The sequence below is a fragment of the Chlorocebus sabaeus genome, chromosome 12 (assembly GCF_047675955.1).
Source record: "Chlorocebus sabaeus isolate Y175 chromosome 12, mChlSab1.0.hap1, whole genome shotgun sequence".
Taxonomy (NCBI): domain Eukaryota; kingdom Metazoa; phylum Chordata; class Mammalia; order Primates; family Cercopithecidae; genus Chlorocebus; species Chlorocebus sabaeus.
The window spans coordinates 107,727,655-107,744,182 of NC_132915.1; the positions used below are offsets into that span (position 1 = coordinate 107,727,655).

General features: G+C 54.3%; 1 protein-coding gene across 11 annotated transcripts in view; it reads left to right on the plus strand.

Moving 5' to 3' along the window:
- NTNG2 (netrin G2) overlaps window positions 1-16,528 on the plus strand; it is an 82,856-nt gene that overhangs the window by 20,308 nt on the left and 46,020 nt on the right. For all 11 annotated transcript variants that reach the window (XM_073022031.1, XM_008005872.3, XM_008005873.3 and 8 more), the window contains one exon: window positions 14,922-15,565. In XM_073022031.1, the coding sequence (XP_072878132.1) occupies window positions 14,922-15,565 (644 nt within the window). The remainder of the gene's footprint in view (window positions 1-14,921; window positions 15,566-16,528) is intronic.

Genomic DNA, 16,528 nt, shown 5'->3' on the forward strand with positions numbered 1-16,528 from the left:
GGAAAACTGTACCACCCAGGGGGTCCTCGAGGCAGCAGCCACGACTTCGGGTGGACACTGCACCCCATCTGTCCTGACTAGCCGTGATGCCCGGGACCTTCCCCCAAGGAGCTCAGGCATCAGCTGAGAACTGCAGCTTTGGGTATGAGCTGTCTCCCAGCAAGAAAGGGAGGTGTCAGGGTTTTGTGGCTCTTTTCCATCTCCCAACACTTGGGGCAGTCTTCTCGAAGGCCTCAAGTCCAGCGGGCAGCTATGACCCCACCAGGGGCAGAGCAGGCAGGGACCGGGCTGCCCTCCAAGCCACTTGGATGGCTCTCAGTCGGGGTGCACACTGGACTTGGCTGGGAGCTTTTCATCCCCCCGCCCCCCCGCTGCCTCAGCTGCCCCCCAGACCAGCTTCAGCAGCCTCTCTGGGCAGCCTAGCAGGAGGAAGCATTAAACCTCCCCAGGTGGTCCCAGTGCACAGCCAAGTTTGAGAAGCACCAATTGAAATCTCTCCCAGGCCTGCCCTGGAGCCCTTCCAGCCTGAAGCATCTTGTTGTCTTAAAACTGAAAGACCAGGAGGAAGAGAATTCCATGGCCTGCCTCGGCCCTCTTGGAGCCTCTCTCACATCTGAGCTGCAGGTTCTCCGTCCTCCTTCTGGCTTCCTGGGTGCCGAGGGGTGCTGGCTCTCCAGTCTTGGGAGAGGGCCACCTGAGCCCTCATACTTTGTTCCCAGGCTCTTCACCTGTCTTCCTGGAAGGAGGGGGGCCGGCCAGCATCAGGGCTCTCCCTGGCGCTGCTTAATGTCAAGCTGCCCATCTGGCTCCTGGCCTCCCTTTGGCCTTCTCTCCTGTGCTCCCCACCAAGCTCCTGGCTCAGCGACGTGCATGTGTTAACCCATCGCTCCCTGAAGCATTTTGTGTGTCTGGCCTTGCCCTTTGCTCAGTTCACCTAGAGCACCATCCTCCCAGGCTAGTCGAGTCTCCCTCCACCTGTCCTGAGCCCAGATGAAATCCCACCTCCCCCAGGAAGTCTTCTGACTACCCCAGCCTGTCACCTCCAGGGCGTGTCATCTGTGCCACTCATGGGGACCAGGACACTGGTGACTTCTCTGGTGGACACAGCAGAACGGTCAACATTCCCATAAGCGAGCAAAGTGCCCGAGTCACCCCAAGTGTGACCTTGAGCAAGCGCCTGACTCGGGGGGCCTTGGCTTCCCCACCTGTAGGTAAAATAACAGGAACAGTGTCATCATGTGGGTGCCCTTCCCTGGGTCACCTGGGCCAGCCTCTCAAATCTGGCCGCACATCTGAGTCACCTGCTGAGGGTTTTGGTTAGTTGGTGGGTTAATTACTTAATGGTTTCCTTCATTGGTTTGTTTGTTAGCTTTCAATTTGGAGTAGAATTTCTGACCTCAGGGCCCAGGAATGTTGCCACACCCCTCCCATCCCCAAGTATTGTCATTGTTTTCATGGGTGGCCAAATCTAAGCGCTGCTTCTCTGGGGCTACTTGGTGCAGGAAGGACGTTCACAAACAGTTGATGAATAAGTGAATGAATAAATAAATGAAACTTACCAGCCCAGCCTCACTACTGACACCCACCCCCCAACGCCAGCCAGGGTTTCATCCACAAAGGGGTGTACCTGTCCGCGTGTTCCCAGGTGTGGGCAGACCCAGTGGCTTTACTCCTTTCTTGGCCCCGCCGCCTCTCAACTCCTCACAGACCAGCAGGAAGAAACCCTCGGAGGTTGCAGCTTCTGGCTGTTCTCATGGGCAGACCCCGCCTATCGGGTGCTGTGTCTACTCCTGAACCCTCGTTCTGAGTATGGAACACCCGGAGAGGGAAGGGGCTGAGGAGGGGGAGTCACTCCACTGTGTCAGGCTCTCCCCCTGCCTTCCTGGAGTTCACAGTGGGGAGGGGACACACCCATCATTAACCAAAGAAGCTACCAGGGAAAACTGTGACCCAGTGCTCTTCTGGGACTGGGGGACAGTGGCCAGGGGTGTTTTCCCTGAGGAAGATAAATTTAAGCAGACACCTGTAAAAGGCTGGAGGGAGAGCTGCAGACAGAAGGTGACTCAACCTGAAAGCTCAGTGGGGTGGAGGAGGCGTCCAAAAGGCAGGAGAGACTGGCCGGTAGAAAACGAGGCCAGAAGCCGGGCATGGTGGCTCACACCTGTAATCCCAGCACTTTGGGAGGCCAAGGTGGGTGGATCACCTGAGGTCAGGAGTTTGAGACCAGCCTACCCAACATGGTGAAACCCAGTCTCTACTAAAAATATGAAATTAGCCAGGCGTGGAGGCACATCCGGTAAATCCCAGCTACTTGGGAGGCTGAGGCAGGAGAATCGCTTGAACCTGGGAGGTGGAGGTCGAAGTCAGCCAAGATCGTACCAGCGCACTCCAGCCTGGACATCAACAGTGAAACTCTGTCTCAAAGAAAACAAAGCTGGAAAGATGCGAGAGAGAGGCAGGGCTGGTGGCAGAGCCAGGCCCAGGGTTTGGACTTAAGAAGGGGAAGGCGCTGGGGCTCTGAGGAGGAGCTGGAGACACGTGGATGTTTAGGAAGGGAAGGGCGGCTGGCTGCAGGTTGAGAATGGGCTGGGGGTGGGGAGGCTGGAGGGGTCGGTGCAGGCCCCAACCAAGGCAGGGCAGGGGAGAGCACTGTGAACCTTTAGGAGAAACCACTGCTGGGGACCAGGCTTCACTCTCAGCCCATCTGGAAACCTCTTTCAGTTGATGCTTGCCCGCATCACCCTTCCCTGGCCTGGGCCTCTGTTGGAACCTGGCTGAGGCCCTGTTGACCAGCAAGAAAGCCCAGCGCAGCTCTCAGAGAAGAGGAGAGGGGCCCCCTAAAAGGCCCCCAGGATCCGGGGAGGGGATCCGAGGAGAGGCAGCTACCAAGCGCCCCAGCCAGGGGGGCCTGCCCCTCACCCCACCCCGGCACTGAAATCCTCACAGCCACTTTTTTCCTCCTTCCGTGATGAAATATTCATGCCGGCAGAGTAGGTCCTCTTTGGGAAGGCTGCCTGGGTCTAGCTTATGCTTTGCACAAGCTTTTAAAGAGCAGGGCGCTGTTCCTACTCTCTAAGCATTTTCTAAGTCCTGAATCAATAATGCACTTTCCTGGGCTTCTCCGGATGTAGGCCTCTTCCTCTCGGTGCCCTTCCCCCACTCGCCCCCTTCCCTTTCTTTCCCTTTTCTTCTCTCCCTTTCTTTCGTCCTTCCATCTCTCCTTTTCTTTTATTTACTTTTTTAAAAAGTATGAAAGTGTTGAGCCGTTTGGGTGGCCAGTGAAGCCTTGAGTAGGGAGTGGGCAGGAAGGGAGGCACCAGATTGAGCCCCTGTGTGTGCAGGGAGGAGGAGGAAGAGAAGGAGGAGGAGGAGGAAGAGAAGGGGGAGGAGGAGGAGGAAGAGGAGGGAAAGAAGGAGGAGCAGCAGCAGCTGAGCACTTCCCACTGGTAGGGAAGTGTTTGAGGATCACTGAGTTCCTGGTGTGGGGGAGGAGGAGGGCTTAGCCTCGCCCAGCCTCCCTCTCTCCTTTTTCTAATCAATTAGAAAATGTTTGCAGCATAGCCAGAGAAAAATAGGGAACCTGGGACGAAGAAAAGATGCAAAGCACCCGCCATATTACAGCCCCACACTCAAAGGAGGGAGCAGTGGGCTTTGACCTATCTGCCTTCTGTGGTAATGAAACCCCTGTCGCTGGAGGTATGCAAGAGAAGGGGAGCCTTGCCCTGTCTGAGACAGATGCCCATGTGTCTGGTCTGTCTTGTCAGTCGCCTGTGGGGGGCCCCAGGGATGCACGGGCACTCTTCAGCTGGGATAGCATTTCCCACCCCAAACATTCCTGGAAATCTGGCTGTGGGAAGAATCCACATATGCCCAGGGCAAAGCAGAATGTGTCCTTCAAAAACACAATAATACGGTTTTAAGTTCCTGGAGAGATTAACCCTTGTCTAGCCAGAGCCATGGCAATGCCTCTCCGCCCACCACACTCTGGCGGTTCAGCTGACGGAGATCAGTCATTCAGGGGTCTGCGGTCCTGGTGAGCAGTGGGTGCCCATGCCAGGCCTGGCATTTCATCCTTGCTCTCTGACCCTGGCTTCCCAGTGGACCCTCTCCCGGGCAGCTCGTCCGTCAGGGCAGCCCAGTGCCCTCAGGTCCTCCGAAAGGAGTTCAGGGTGTTCTGTGGGGACAACCCGAACTGGGATAAGAATACTAAGCAGTCATTCTGCTAGAACAGCATCTCCAAAGCAGAGTGAAGCCCACGGCTGCCCACCACCTCTCCCCCAGGCAGCATCCTACTGGGTGGAACTGCCTGGAGCCACTGCAGAGGGTCCTTGCTCGGTTAGGAAATGTTTGTCAAACACCGCTGTGTGCAAACAGCTGCCGGGAGTGTGGCACAAAGGCAGGCAAGGCCCCTGCTCTCCCAGAGTTCACACTCGCAGAAGGTTCTGGAAGGAGGAACACTGTGGGCAGGGTTGAAAGGCCTAAAGTGCTCCCTTTCCTCCCAAATTATGCGGGGTGAGGGGTGGCGGGGAGAGCTGCTCTGGGCAACCAAAGAACTGAGATGCATTTTCTGGAGTTCTGCTTGGGCCAAGGGAGTTGGAGAGGTGGCCAGAGGCTCTGGGTTCAAGGTGGACCTGTGCCCAGGCCACACCCACCGTGGCCCGCCTGGGGGAGGGGCAGGGGCGGTCGCCGTGGCTTCTGGAGGCTCATTGCTGGGATAAGCGAGTCCCTGGGGAGGCAGCGCGCAGAGGCTTGGAGGCGGAGGCTCGCTTGCCTGCCCCTGCCTTAGTAATTGCTTGGAGCTGGGAGGAAAATTGCTCCAACCAGAGAACAAAACAGAAAAGCCACCTTGGCCAGCTGCAGCTCCAGCCCTGAAATGCCGGGTCGGTTTACGCTGATTCACGAGCAGGGAGGGTGACCTTGCTGTCTGTCGTCCACGGCCTGTGCACGAAGAGAATCCGGAAAGGGAAGGAGAGAGAAGCCTGCACGCTGGGGAAGGAGTTAGAGGCACAGAGAGCAAGAGGGACAGCGATCAATGAAACCATAGAAGGAGAATAAGACACACACACACACACACACACACACACAGAGCTAGAGAGAGAGAGAGAGAGAGAGAGAGAGAGAGAGAGAGAGAGAGAGAGACAGAGAGAGAGAGACAGAAAGAGAGAGGGAGGGAGGGACGGAGAGCTCAGAGAGTTAGACCATCAGGGCCGCTAGAATTAGAATCAGCTCTGAACAGAATCTCCGTTTCCGCTTTGTTAATAATTTATTCCCTCTGCAACTTTTCTTACCAATAAATAGGAAGTAATCTGTTAAGGAGAATTCCCCCAGCACCCCGGCTTTCTCCCTAGAGTCAGGGGAGGAGGATGTGTCTCTGTGCCCTTCCTCCTCAGCAGCATGAGGGGCCTGAGGAACATGCAGAACTTGAGACTTTAGGATGTCAGGGTCAGAGGCGGACTGCGCACTCCTGCCCGGTCATTTCATGAATGGGGAAACCAAGGCACAGATAGGGCAAGGACCCGACCAAGGTCACACAGGGTGTTAGGGGCAGTCCCCTGAGTCCTAATTCCATGGCCCCACAGGTCAGGGCACCTATTGATTTATGCACCTGCCCAAGCCATAGGGTTTCCCCCAAAATGGCAGAGGCCACGTCCAAGGAGGAGGGTGGGGCTAGCTCGGCTGCCTTTCCTCGCCTTCTCCCACCATTGCTTCCCCCTGTGCTCGAGTCCTGGCCTTCTACCTGGGCACCCACACCCAGGGCCTCTCCTGGGCAGCCTCTGGCCTCCCACCTTGGATGCGGCAGCAGCCTCCTGTCCTGGTGAGACTGAAGGGCTGAGGATGAGAAGGGTTCCGCTGGCAAATCAGCAGCCAGGTTCAAAAAAATCTGTCAGCTACTAAACTGTTCCCCAGGCCTGCCCATGCACCTTGGTGTCAAGAGCTGCGCCGCCTGCCTCTCCATGGAACCCGAGTCTGCGGGAGCACAGTGCGGCCCAGGCAGCCGCATCCTTTTCCTTTTGGGTGAAGGGTACCATTTCCCAATTTGTCTCAGAGCCCAGCTCAGAGGGCCGTCCCCTGGCTTCTTGTCTCACCTTGGCTCCTGCCAAGCCGCATGACCCTGGGACATTGCTTAGCCTCTCCTAGTCTCAGTTTCCTAAGGATCGCGCTCTCCAGGATCCCTGGGAGAATGGGAGGTGGGGTTGACGCACATGGGACACCCAGCACAGGGCTGAGGTGGAAGACATGCTCCCTAACGGCAGAGCCTGCTGTTTGCTGAAGCACCAGGCCAGACAGTGGCCATGAATGTTCTGCCAGCATCCATCACCCGTGAGCCACCGCCACCGAGGCACTTGCCATGGTTCACCTGGCGTTATTCCTAGGACAACCCTGTGAAGCCAGTGCTAGCAACCTCATTGGGCGTTCATTCTTTCTACGAAGATTTCCCGAGTCCCTGAGGAGGGCTGGGGGCCGGGGCTGGAGTGGGGACAGGATCAGATGTGGTCGCCGCCTGCATGAAGCTTCCCCCTCCAACTGAGAAGCCAAGGCTCTTGGGAGAAAGATCTCTTCCTCATCCATCCTATGTTAGAGGCTGAGGACCCCTCGTAAAAGACAGATTAACACGACCAAAGCATATGAGTGGATTTAATATAAGTTTTATGTGAAAAAGACTTCCTTCCTTCCTTCCTTCCTTCCTTCCTTCCTTCCTTCCTTCCTTCCTTCCTTCCTTCCTCCCTCCCTCCCTCCCTCCCTCCCTCCCTCCCTTCCTTCCTTCCTTCCTTCCTTCCTTCCTTCCTTTCTTTCCTTTCTCACAGTTATGGCTCACTACAGCCTTGACCTCCTGGGCCTAAGGGATCCTCCTATCTCAGCCACCCAAGTAGCTGGGACCACGGGTGTGTGCCACCATGCCCGGCTAGTTTTATTTTTTGTTCTTTGAGGTTTTTTTTCTGCAGAGATGGCATCTCCCTGTGTTGCCTGGCCTCATGGGAGCTTTCATAAGGAATGAAGACCCAAAAACATTGGTAGACCATCTATTTTTTATGCTAGGTTTAAGGGAGAAATAGTCATGGAGAACTATGATTGGCTTTAAAAAAGTATCATCTCCTGGTGATAAACTGGTGAGAACTTTCCAAGGCCTGTGTGTCCAGGTCCCTCTCTGTGACCCGGCATCTTTGGAGACGAGAATGTTCTGTCCTCTGGGCATTGGGAGGGCACCTCTCAAATGAGCCTCATGTCCTGCTTCAGGGAAGAAAGGCAGGGAAGGTCAAAGAGTGATCTTCCGCTTCTGTGATTTTCTTCAATCCCTTCAGCTTAAAAAAAAAATTTTTTTTTGAGATGGAGTCTCACTCTGTCACCCAGGCTGGAGTGCAGTGGCGCGAGCTCAGCTCACTGCAACCTCTGCCTCCCAGGTTCAAGCAATTCTCATGCCTCAACCTCCTAAGTAGCTGGGACTACAGGCACGAAACACTACGCCCAACTAATTTTTTATTTATTTATTTTATTTTTAGTAGCGACAGGGTTTCACCATATTGGCCAGGCTATTCTCAAACTCCTGACCTCAGGTAGTCAGCCAGCCTTGGCCTCCCAAAGTGCTGGGATTACAGGCATGAGCCACTGCGCCCAGCCTAAAATATTTTAAGAAGGTTTTAGGGTAGTGTGTCCCAGGCCTCATCGGGCTCAAGGAAACTGCGGGACTCATCCAAGCCTGTGGAACTTGTGCATGGTTAAGGGAGTGAGCCAGTGCCTCCCACCACAAACCGCAGAGCCCTGCCTGAGACACCCTGGTGATTTCGTCCCAACTGTCAGATTTCATCCCAGCGCAGGCTTGGGTGCAAGGCCAGCTGCATGACGTTGTCTGTTCTTCTTCGTGAGACTTGGTGACCATTCCAGTGACCGCCCCTCCATGGGCTCCTTAGTCAGGGGCCCGGAGGTTCAAATGGCTGGGCTTCCCACGGCCACATTTACCTCTGTTCTTGCTAACGGTTCACTTTCCCATTCAATTATGTTTTTTGCCTGCAGCTTGCCTATGATGTTTACAACCTGGCCTCTGACTTTGACTGTACCCTTTGCACAGAAAATAACATAAAAGGAAAAGCATTTAAGCTCCCATCACGAGGCTTGAAAAGCATGGCATGAAATGGTTTCTCCATAGAATATTTCATGCCAGGAGCTCAGGCTTGGCGTCTGTGTAGGAGGCTCCCCGTCACCCAGTTCTCTGGTGCTGTGGGCCTGGCTGACTGCCTTCCCTTCGCTCTGCCCACCCTCCTTTGACTTCTAGCCACACTGCCTGACTTTTCCGGTGACTTGCCTGTGTGTGTCCAGAGAGATAGGAGAGCTGTAGACATGACGGGCTTGGTTTCCCCAAGATTCCTCAAGGTTGGGTCCCATGGAATCCAGGGGATGGGTAAGTGATATGCGGCCATGGGTACTTAGTGTCTTATCTGACTGTAGATAAGATGGAGCTGACTGTAGCACCTACCTCCCTGGGGGTTGCTGAGAGGGTGCAGGGAGGAGCGGCTGTGAAGTGCCCAACTCAGCCCAGGCACAGGGCTGGCACTCAGCGAATGTTATGATCATCACACTCTTCTGAGTCAGCAGTTCCTGGGACGGTCCATGCCATGAAGTTCCCGGGTTTCTCGTGCACAAGCCTGGGGGTTTCAGCCTCACCTCTTCCTCCTGTGGAAGGTTGCTGGGAGTGGAGTGTCCCTGAGTTAATACAAAGCTGCTGTTTCAAAATAATTGCTCCCGTTTGGAGACATTTCCTAGGGATTCTAGATAGTGTGAGACACAGACCATCTCACATGACATTCAGTGAGAAAACAGAGACTCAGAGAAGTCAAGTGACTTCGTCAAAGTCACACAGCCTCAAAGGAGAGAGCTGAGAGGGAACTCAGGGCTTTCAGACCCCAGGGCCCAAAACTGTATGGAAAAGGGATATGTTACTGCATTTTTCTAGAGAAAATCCCAAGGCTGTTTTTAAAAATCAGGGGTATGGTTTTTGTTGTTGTTGTTTTAATTTTCATGAAATATTTAAAGAAGTAGCTACTACTTTTGATGCTATCAAAGGGCGGCTTTGGAGCCATCCTGAAAGGCTAGAGGTGTGCTTAACGGTCTTTCCCTGTATTAGGCCACTTTGTTCTGACTGCTGTTTTTGTGATTAGTTGATCTGCTGTCCTGGAGATGGGTGGAAACGAACAGACCTGGAGGAGGCTGGCAAACCTTCACCCCCGTTTGGAGGAGACACTCCCAGTCTCAGCCCCACCCCCATGACATTATCAGCTCTCAGATACTAACTGGGGACTGGGGTGGGGGGTCTGGGGTACACTGAGCTTCTAATACCCCGGTGAGTCCTCAGAATTCCCCCAGTGAAGAATAGAAGGTCCAAGCGCAGTGGCTCACACCTGTAATCCCAGCACTTTGGGAGGCCAAGGCAGGCGGATCACTTGAGGTCAGGAGTTCGAGACCAGCCTGGCCAACATAGTGAAACCCTGTCTCTACAAAAAATACAAAAATTAGCTGGGCGTGGTGGTACACACCTGTAGTCCCAGCACCTGGGAGGCTGAGACAGGAGTATCACTTGAACCCGGGAAGTGGAGGTTGCAGGGAGCTGAGATTGCACCACTGCATTCCAGCCTGGGCCACAGAGCAAGATTCCGTCTCAAAAAACAAAACAAAACAAAAAGAATAGAAGGAAAGTAAGAGGAAGCAATACTGTGTTTGCAGAGGAAAAGGAAGGTCAGGTCAGCGCCAACAGTGCCTTTGCTAGGATGCTCCACACTCCTGACCAGCTCAGTGGAATTCTGAGATCTTAGGGAGAGAAATCAGAGAGGGAAAAGGGGAGAGACAGAAAGAGAAAGAGGGAGAGAGATAATTGTGTTGGCCACGGCTCGGGATTTATTTATTGTACTTGCTGTTGACTAAGCCTGCTCCGCAGCAGGCGAGGGGCCTGTAAACACACAGGCTGATTCATTAGTTTCTGACCATCTGCTTCCCGGGCCGGGGCGGGGGCCAGAGGGCCCTGTAGGTTGGAGCAGCCAGCACGGAGCCCCCATCTCCAGCCAGAACCAGCTGTGTCAGTCTTCCCAGTGACAGGCCAGGCGCAACTGGGGGCTTTGAGGGATACCCTGTCCCCACCTCAACGCCTCCACCCCATAGAACCCATCAGGGGCCTGGGCAGGGTAGGGCTAAGTAAGGCAGGAAGACGAAGAGAGACCAGGGAAAAGGTGAAGTGTGGGTGGCTCAGTAGTTGGGGTTGACAGGAATACTATCAACACTCAATAGGAGATATGTCAATATCACTGTCATTTGATTAATATGATAATAATAATAAGTATAATTGAGTGAGTGGTTACTGAGGTCCAGGCCCAATATGGAGGCCTCACTACACTGTCCCCAGTAAGCACATTAACAACTCTACGATGGATGATGAGAGAACTGGGTTTAAAGATTGATTCAAGGCTGGGTGCGGTGGCTCACGCCTATAATCCCAGCACTTTGGGAGGCCGAGGCGGGTGAATCACAAGGTCAGGAGATCGAGGCCACGGTGAAACCCTGTCTCTACTAAAAATACAAAAAATTAGCCGGGCGCGGTAGTGGGCGCCTATAGTCCCAGCTACTTGGGAGGCTGAGGCAGGAGAATGGCGTGAACCCGGGAGGCGAAGCTTGCAGTGAGCCGATATCGCGCCACTGCACTCCAGACGGGGGGACACAGTGAGACTCCGTCTCAAAAAAAAAAAAAAAAAAAAAAAAAAGATTGATTCAAGTCAGGAGGGCCTCCTGGAGGAGGCACATGTGGGAGGGCTCTGAAAACCAGGAGGACAGAGAGTGGCCAAAGGAGCACAAGTTCCAAGGTGGGAGAGGATGACGTGGCCTGGGAAATGGCACAGCTTCAGTGCTGGGTTGACAAAAGCTTTCTGGGGAGGTGAGGCAGTGTGACGCCACTTGGTGCCAGCGTACTAAGAAACCAGGCTGGTGGGGGAGACCCCAGAGAGAGCCTCTGGGGAAATCATCAAAAACTCTCGATTCATCTCTACCCCTCTGAGCCATTCCTCCCATTCCTCCCTGTTCCCTCTTTGCTCACCTGGGATGAGGCTTGTCTTAGCTCCAGCCACCATAACAAAGTACCACACGAGACCCAGGTGGCTTAAACAACAAAAATGTCTTTCCTTGTTCTGGAGGCTGAAAGTCCAAGATGAAGTTGTTGGCAGGTTTGGTTTCTGCAGAGGCCTCTCTCCCTGGCTTGGAGCCAGCCGCTGTCTCACTGTGCCTTCCAACGGCCTTTTCTCTGTGCTCATGGGCCCTAGCGTCTCATCAGGCAGCCACACTTCTTCTGAGGCCACCAGTCAGATTAGACTAGGGCCACCCTCAGGGTCCCATTTAACCTCAATCACCTCTTGAAAGATAATCTGTCTCCAAATACAGTCCCATTCTCAGATACTAGGGTTAGGGCTTCAACATAGAAACCTTGGGGGAATACCATTCAGCCCCTAGGAAGTGCCCAGGGGCAACAGAAGCAGCTCTGGGACTTCGGGAAGGGGGTGATGGCTGGGCTGGGGGAAGAGGGGCATGTACCTCAGTGCCAGAGCCCAGGTGCAAGCTCTTGGAGCGCCTGCCCACCACTCCTCCTCCCGAGTGGCACAGACAGAGCCCATTCTGCGTCCAGGCTCAAAGCGCCCTTCCCGGCTGCTAGCTCCCTCACAGGTCAAGCCTATCTCCTCCAGCCCAGCACCTGCCACCCGCTCAGGCCGTTGGGCCATCCCCACGGCCTCTCAGCCCCACACCATTCCAGGCAACAGCACAGGACAGGGCAGCATCTTGCCCAGAGTCACCCGGCCAGTGAGTGGGGAAGCTGGGAACCACGCCCCCTGCCCCCGCCACGTCCTTCTGCTGTCCTGGCTCGGTGGGCTTGCCAGTGGTGTGGATATCTCTGATGGTAACAGCAGACTCCTCCTCAGAGGTGCCATCCGCTCTCCAGAAGGCTGGGGCCAGTCCTGCCCTGGCCCTGGCCTCAGTCTCCCCATCTGCTTAAGGAAGTATTGGACTTCATGGTGAGCTCCTGCCACTCTGAGGTTGCATGGGGGCCTGAGGACAGAGCTATTTTGGTCAAAGAGGGATTTGTGGAACCTGCCTCAATGAACCGAGGGTCAGCCCTGCCACCGAGGAGCCCCAGGCAGCCGGGGTACCTGTCCTCCACCCTAGAGGATCGAAGCCCACGGGCTGAGGCTGCTGCAGTGGCGCCTGGTGGGGGCCGCAGGGGTGTGGCAGCCCCTCGGAGGGTGGTGGGTCCCACTTCCCCCAAGGAGGCCAAACAGCTCATTTGAGAGTGAGAAGTTTTAACTTAGATCCAAGCCATTTTGTCTTTGAGCAAACCAGATGCCTGAAATATTCATCAAAAAGCGTCGCAAGTGGTCAGGAGCACTCTGTGGCTGTTAGTGACAGTGTTCGATTATTTGTTTGTTTAATTAATTAATAGACTTAATATTTTAAAGCAGTTTTAGATTTACAGAAAATTGAGCAGATAGTACAGAAAGTACCTAAAACCCCAGGCCGCACCACCCCCCCCCCACCATCTTTCCCTGCCTATTATCAACATCTTGCATTAGTGGGGGATATTTGGGGTTTTGGGGGGTTTCTTTAGAGACACAACCTCTCTCTCTCATCCACGCTACAGTGCAGTGGTGCTACACAGCTCACTGCAGCCTCAAACTCCTGGGCTCAAGCAAGCCTCCAGCCCCAGCTTCCCAAGTAGCTAGGACCACAGGTGTGCACCACTATGCCCAGCTAATTTTTACATTGTTTTTGTAGATACAGGGTCTTGCTGTGTTGTCCAGGTTGATCTTGGACTCCTGGCCTCCAGTGATCCTCCCAGTTCTGCCCCCTGAGTTGCTGGGACTAGAGGCGTGTGCCACCACTCCACACCCAGTTTATTTTTTATTGTTTGTAGAGACAGGGTCTCTCTGTGTTGCCTGGGCTGGTCTCCTGAGCTCAAGTGACCCTCCGGCCTCGGCCTCCCGGAGTGTTGGGATTCCAGGCATGAGCCACCATATTAGTCATGTCTGATGAGCCATTGTTGATACATTATTATTGACTAAAGTCCAAAGTTTACATGAGAGTTCACTCACTGTGTTGTACAGGTCTATGGGTTTTTTTGTTTGTTTGTTTGTTTGTTTTTGATACGGAGTTTTGTTCTTGTTGCCCAGGCTGGAGTGCAATGGCACGATCTTGGCTCACTGCAACCTCCGCCTCCCGGGTGCAAGTGATTCTCCTGCCTTGGTCTCCCGAGTAACTGGGATTACAGGCATGTGCTACCATGCCCGGGTAACTTTTTTGTATTTTTGGTAGAGATGGGGTTTCTCCATGTTGGTCAGGCTGGTCTCGAACTCCTGACCTCAAGTGATCTGCCCGCCTCGGCCTCCCAAAGTGCAGGGATTCCAGGTGTGAGCCGCCGTGTCCGGCCCGGGTCTACGGGTTTTGACTCATGCATAATGGCATGCATCCACCACTACAGTATTATACGGCATAGCCTCACTGTCCTAAAAATGCCCTGTGTTCAGCCTAGTCATCCCTCTGACCCTGGGAACCACTACATTAGTGACATTTCCAGGTCTCTCTGGCCTGTTTCCATCAATGGCACTTCTCACACCAAATGCGTGGGTTTTCCACACCAATAACCTATTCTCTAGCTCTCTGGACAGCAACTGGGTGTCCGATGATTCCGTTCAATTCTGACACTGCCCAGAGCTGGCATCAGAACCCTCAGGTGAAGGGCTCAGTTGCACCGCACTGCCCCCACCTCTGAGGCAATTGCAAGTTCCTGCCTCCCATACCTGCCCGATTGGCTGCAAATTGGGGGTTCCCACGACCCCTCCCTCAGGTTTGATAGTTTGCTAGAATAGCTCACGGAACTCAGAAAGGCATTTTCCCTACGTTCACCTGTTCATCGAATTCAGGAATAGCCAGATAGAAGAGACTCACAGAGTAAGGGATCGGGGAGGAACCCAGAGCTTCCAGTCCCTCTTTGAGCACCTCAATGTGTTTACCAATCCTAAGGGTACAGGTAAAAAGGCTCAGGGGCCGGGCGCAGTGGCTCACATCTGTAATTCCAGCACTTTGGGAGGGCAAGCCGGGTGGATCACCTGAGGTCAGAGTTCAAAACCAGCCTGGCCAACATGGCGAAACCCTGTCTCTACTGAAAATGCAAAAATTAGCTGGCTAGGGTGGTGCATGCCTATAATCCCAGCTACTTGGGAGGTTGAGGCAGGAGAATTGCTGGAACCTGGGAGGTGGAGGTTGCAGTGAGCCAAGATCGCCCCATTGCACTCCATCCTGGGCAACAAAGCAAGACTCCATCTCAATTAAAAAAAAAAAAATTAAATTAAAAAATAAAAGGCTCGTGAAGGTGACTCAGCTAAGGCGATGTTTAGAGAGTCGAGAACGTGAATGGGAATTTTCGAGGCAGACAGAGAGTGGAAGGGCACATGAAGGAGAGAGAATGCCATCTGCAGAGGCTCAAAGGTACAACCAGGCAGGGGCAGGAGGACAGATGTCCTGGGGAGGCCCCAGCACAGTGTCACCAGGTGTGGGAGGGCAGGTTGGGGTCAGTATATTACAGAGTCAGGACTGTGTATTCCAGGCAATGGGGAGCTATGGAAGGCTTCAGAGCAGGGGACTAACACCCAGCCTCCTTGATTGTCTGTATTTAGAGCAGGAACAAGTGTGCATTTTCTTGGGAAGCCATGGGATGGCACACCTCTGCACGCATTGAGGAAATGGGCACAAATTCCCCAGCTATGTCCGGGCACCAGAGCACAGGCCCTGTAGCCACAGAGCAGGTGTCTCGGCTTGCAAGCAGGTGCCAGGCTGGGCAGAGGCTTCCCAGGCCATCCGGAGCATCCAGCACCCACCCTTCCCTTCTCCTCTCCCCGCTGCAGGAGAATCCCTACCTGTGCAGCAACGAGTGTGACGCCTCCAACCCGGACCTGGCCCACCCGCCTAGGCTCATGTTCGACAAGGAGGAGGAGGGCCTGGCCACCTACTGGCAGAGTATCACGTGGAGCCGCTACCCCAGCCCGCTGGAAGCCAACATTACCCTTTCGTGGAACAAGACCGTGGAGCTGACCGATGACGTGGTGATGACCTTCGAGTATGGCCGGCCCACGGTCATGGTCCTGGAGAAGTCCCTGGACAACGGGCGCACGTGGCAGCCCTACCAGTTCTACGCCGAGGACTGCATGGAGGCCTTCGGCATGTCCGCCCGCCGGGCCCGGGACATGTCGTCCTCCAGCGCCCACCGCGTGCTCTGCACCGAGGAGTACTCGCGCTGGGCGGGCTCCAAGAAGGAGAAGCACGTGCGCTTCGAGGTGCGGGACCGCTTCGCCATCTTTGCCGGCCCCGACCTGCGCAACATGGACAACCTCTACACGCGGCTGGAGAGCGCCAAGGGCCTCAAGGAGTTCTTCACCCTCACTGACCTGCGCATGCGGTTGCTGCGCCCGGCACTGGGCGGCACCTACGTGCAGCGGGAGAACCTCTACAAGTACTTCTATGCCATCTCCAACATCGAGGTCATTGGCAGGTAAGGCCGGGGGAAGCCCTGGATGTCACCTGCAACCTGGGATGCTATCCGTTACCTGGGATGTTATTGGATACCTGGGATGTTACCTGGTATGTGAAACATGACCGGGTTCTTGGGATGTTACCTGGTTCCCTTGAGGTTACCTGGTATGTGATACATCCCCTGGTTCTTGGGATGTTACTTGGTACCTGGGACATAACCTGGTTCTTGAGATGTTACTTGGTTTCCAGGAGGTTACCTAGCACCTGGTTCTTGAGATGTTACTTGGTTTCCAGGAGGTTACCTAGCACCTGGGACATTACCTGGTTCCCAGGACATTACCTGATATTACATCATAGGGGCTGTCTAGGATGGCTGGAGCTGCACAGACCCAATGCCTGAGCTTTTCCACGGAAGGAGGTGCATGTGTTGGAGGAAGGAAGTACATGTGTTGGAGGTGTGGAGGGCAGGAGTGGAGTCTGTCTGGGCAGAGCTGGGCTAACTCCTGGTGCTGACTGTGACAAGTGCCCTGAGGCTGTCCACTGACTCAGTGAATGTCCACTGACTCACATTCAAGGGTTTCCGAGACCACCTTTAGGCTCCATGATTCACTAGAAAATCTCACAGAACTCAGCAAAGCTGCTATATTCACAGTTATGATTTATTACAATGAAAGATACAGATTAAAATCAGCAACAGGAAAAGGTGCCCAGGTCCGTGTCCAGGACATAGCAGGTGCAAGCTTCTCATTGTGCCCTCCCAGTGGGGTTGTGCAGACAGCACTTGATTCTCCCGGCAGTGACATGGGACAACGCTTGTGAGCTATCGCCAGGCAGGGATGCTTACCGAAGCCTCAGTGTAGAGTTTTTATTGGGAGTTGATGGTAGAGGCATTGCTGATGATGTGGCTGGTCTTTGGCTCCAATCCCTGCAGAGGTCGAGCTGATACTACATGGCCCAAGGCCCCCCAGTAAATCTCATCAGC